Genomic DNA, 4,009 nt, shown 5'->3' on the forward strand with positions numbered 1-4,009 from the left:
TCTCCTCCCTGTAGCTGAGCCATCTCAGCCTTTCCTTCAGCCAGAATAAGGAATACTTTCTTTCAACACCAGAACAAGAATGAAATGTCCTAGATACATGGTGATTTCATTTTAATCCAAGAAGACATGAAACCATATCTAAACTGTGTTTCAGAAGTGCCACTGAAGCAGATTCACAAAGAAGGTCTTTGTTGTTGGGGCTGGGAAGGTGGTGGGTGTGACAGGAAGGAAGAAGTCCTCTCTCCTTTCAGTAGTTTTCAAGCTCTGTTATATCCACTTCTCTTCAAATTGAAGAGTACTTACCAGTTTCCACTCACAGAAAGAAAGTACCATGCTAAGGATGAGGTACAGTGAATGAGTTCCCTCCACTATATGAACCTCTAGAAAAACCTGCAAATAAGCAAATAATAATAGGATAAGTAGCAACAAATCGGGTAAGTATTAACAGGTAACAGGCCTGGAGGCCAAAATGAACTCTGTATTATACCAGGTCAGTTTCTGAGAACCCAGGGAAACAGGAACAATGCATAGGCCTTTTAAGATAAATATAGTCTCTGACTAAAAATGTCACATCCTCTCTAACTTCACCACCCAGTCCTGATGGATGCAAACAATATACTGCAGCTATTAGCATCCTGGTCAAGAACTGACAGCCTTCTCCCCAAAAACAGGCTTAGAGTCAAGGCTTGTTAATTAATTCAGTCAAGAAATTACTGCAGCAGGGTTGAACTATTCAGTTTCCCCCTAAACCTAGACAGGCTGTTTTGATGCACGTGTTTGAGGGTTGACTGACCTCTCATAGGCATAATAATCAATAATTAATTATAGGAGCCTTATCATTCAAGTGTAACAATGTTTTTTTTTGAGGTGCACATGGTCCCAAGGAGCACGTGTTCGCAGCAAGCAAAGAAATCCATGGAGCTGAGATTTACCAAGGCAAATGCATTGATCAGCTTTTCAGAAGCCACATCTGCTTTCAGATTTGCCACCTGGGGGAAATAATACATTTATTTTCAGTCCTGTACGAGTGGGAATGTCAGTGTCCCAATTTAGAGTTTAAAGGTTCAAAAGATCCTTGTAATCTAATGCTCAAACAGTACTCACTGCCATGCTGGCCAGAAGCATCTCTGGGCATTGGGAAGGCAGAGGTTTCTCTCCAAGGCTGGATAGAGCAGTCAAGGTGCAAACTGGCACGTAATACTGGCACGAAATGTGCTTTTCAGTATCATAGCTGCTCTTGTTACTTTAAGCTGATGAACCAACATGAAAACAACAACCAGTTTCCCTGCAAGGTTACAGAGCTTGAGCCTCTTCTTGGAGGTGACCAACTCCCAGCACATGGTTTGAATATGTTATTAAGTTTGTTGGTTGTTCCCTCCCCTCCCACTTTCACAAGCTCTGCAGCTGAAAGTCCACGAGTGTAGCACAGCACTCATTTTCTTGAGCCATTTTCCCATTGTGAAACTTTCGATTTTAGAGCCATAAACTATATTCCAAAGGTATTTTAATAGGATGGGAAAACAAATGCCATTTTTATTGTTTTTTAGAGTTAGGAAACATCATGGAGATAAGACAAATCTATGGGAGTTATCTGTCCTATTACTCTCTAAAACAGCTGTTTACACTGGAAAACTAAAAGAAGATACTTCCAGAAATCACAGAACAATTAATTCTTGGCCCTTTTCTATCCGTCATCAGCAGAGTTTTTTTCTTCTAACTCTAAGAGGATTATAAACACTGTGTTACTTTGGGCTGTCTGAGCAATGATTTGGGTTTCAAATGAGAACTGTCACGGCTGAAAGCTTCAAGGCCTGCTTGCTTGGCTGTGCCCCACTCCATTTTCCAAATTATGTTGTCAGAGCTGTTTACAATCCAGAGCAAATCACCAACTCCGAGAGGTGCAAATCCACCCAGCGCTCCGGAAAAGCGATTTCACACACATTCAGATATACACCATTACTTCAGATTTATTCCATGCTAAACAAGAAAACTCATTTGGCCTAAGGAAAAAAAAAATGTAGGAAGCAAGCTATGCCATCACCAGCAGCACTGACAGAGATACACAGGGAAAATAACACTTCAAAGCTGCTTGGCTGCCTGCGGCTCTGCTATTCCATGCGAATAAACACCACTTTTCCCTTTACTCTAGGTGCTGTCATTTATCATCTTTATCTGCTATATTGCATCTCTAGCAGCTTCTTTCATGATGGCACCACTCCTAGAGTTTCTGCTGGCACTGTTTCTTTTTTTTGCCTACGCCTCCAAACTTAATGAGAAGTTTAAAGGACTCTACTGGCCTTTGACGGTAAGTGAAATGTGCAATATAAACCCTCAGACTTAATTCTGCAGTGTAACAGGAGTAAAAGGGACTGTACAGGAGTTTAGGCTGACTATTAACAACTTCACCCCTTATTAGAAACATGTCCATGTTGTTGTCTCTTGTTCAAGTCTAACAGGAGTAAAAGGGACTGTCCAGGAGTTCAGGCTGACTTATCTTCACCGTCTTTTTAGAAACATGTCCATGATGCCTCTTGTTCAGAAGATCCCAAAGCTCTCTTTAGAGTGCTGAACTATACACTGTAGCTCTTTTGGTGCTGACACAAAGCATGGCTTTATCAAAGCACAGAATTTATGCTTGAGTCCAGGCAAATGGCTTTGGGCTGGATCTCCAGAGGCAGACAGCATCAGCCTCGGTCAGTCTGACCACTGCTGGGGGCTCCTTACTATTGCCACCCTTGCAAATGGGGAAACAGGCACAATGTCAGCAATGCTTAGACCTTACTACACTGTTTCTAAATTCTCAGGCAAGTGGTGTTGAGGGGCAGAGTCATACCCACATGCAAACACACTGACAGCTGCTTCTACGGGGGAGCCCTGAGCTGCTGCCAGCAGAGCAGTCCCTGCCCACACAGGCAGGCAGTGGCTGCCAAGGGAGTGCTCAGTGAGTGGCTGCAGGACATCCCTGGCCACTGGATGTCCCTCCTGCCTCAGACACACACTGCAAAGGGAGCATCTGTCCAGCAGTACAAATGCCTCAAAAAATACCCCTCCAATCAGTCTGGATTCTCTTTTGGCACTGGCAATACTTCATCATAGTGAGATTTGAACTAGAGCTCTCAGTGTATAAAAATAACATTAGCAAGGCCACTGATGGATAAAACAGTATCAGTGACTGACTATGACTGTGCACAGTTTTCAGTGGGTAATCTCAGTTCCATCGTTTTCCCATTTTCTATGTGTGTCTGATTCCAGAACTAAGACAAAAAAGGCACTTGTATGTTTATTATGGCCATTAGCATAATATACTGCAGCCACAGAATGTAGATAACAGACCTTGTCCTGACTTCAGAAGAGTCAAGTTTCTTGCAGGATTTGTGTTTTGAGACGGTATCTTACTCATCCATCTGGTCTGAAAAGGCAGAAGAGCTAATTGTGAACAGAGCTCAGGATGTCACTATTGCAGTTCCCATGATTTACACGTGTCCTGGGAATCACAGCTTTCCATTTAATACACACTTCAGAGACACTGTTGCTCCAGCACATTGCAGCTGGAGTCACAGGGCACGGCCCTGCCCTGCAGAGCGGCAGCCTCAGCCCCAGAAGCACATATTTGGATGCTCACAACAGCCATGTGCACTTCAGGCAGGCTGCTGGAGTTACAAGTGGACATACTAAGTATAAATCATTTCAACACTGCACAAAGTGTTGAGCTCCTGAATGAGGGGTTCCTACAGACAGACGAACATGAACATCATCATGTAGGTCTGCATCCATGGAGAGACAAGCACATACGTGTTCCCAGGGGAGCTGGTACTCTCCTGAACCTCCAGTACCACAGTTTTGCTTAAAGAAGAGACTTTTTAGGGCATTTCAGATGATTCTTCCATTGCAGCTCTTGGTGCGCTCCGAGGTAAATGCCAGAGTCAGCCCTCCTCAGCCTGAAGGAAGGCCAGCCTGGCACAGGCATGCTAAAAGCAGGAGGTATAGCAGCATCTGCAAGAGCAGGAAT

At 43.8% G+C, this 4,009-nt stretch overlaps 1 protein-coding gene across 1 annotated transcript in view; it reads left to right on the forward strand.

The window, feature by feature from the left end:
* Positions 1–2,149: 2,149 nt before the first annotated feature.
* Positions 2,150–4,009, forward strand: part of CMTM3 (CKLF-like MARVEL transmembrane domain containing 3) — a gene marked incomplete at its 5' end in the record, with an annotated part of 5,251 nt that continues 3,391 nt past the window's right edge. The window contains one exon of the mRNA XM_009072044.1: positions 2,150–2,305. Coding sequence (XP_009070292.1) covers positions 2,150–2,305 — 156 coding nt within the window. The remainder of the gene's footprint in view (positions 2,306–4,009) is intronic.

The sequence above is a fragment of the Acanthisitta chloris genome, unplaced genomic scaffold, assembly GCF_000695815.1.
Source record: "Acanthisitta chloris isolate BGI_N310 unplaced genomic scaffold, ASM69581v1 scaffold1473, whole genome shotgun sequence".
NCBI lineage: Eukaryota > Metazoa > Chordata > Aves > Passeriformes > Acanthisittidae > Acanthisitta > Acanthisitta chloris.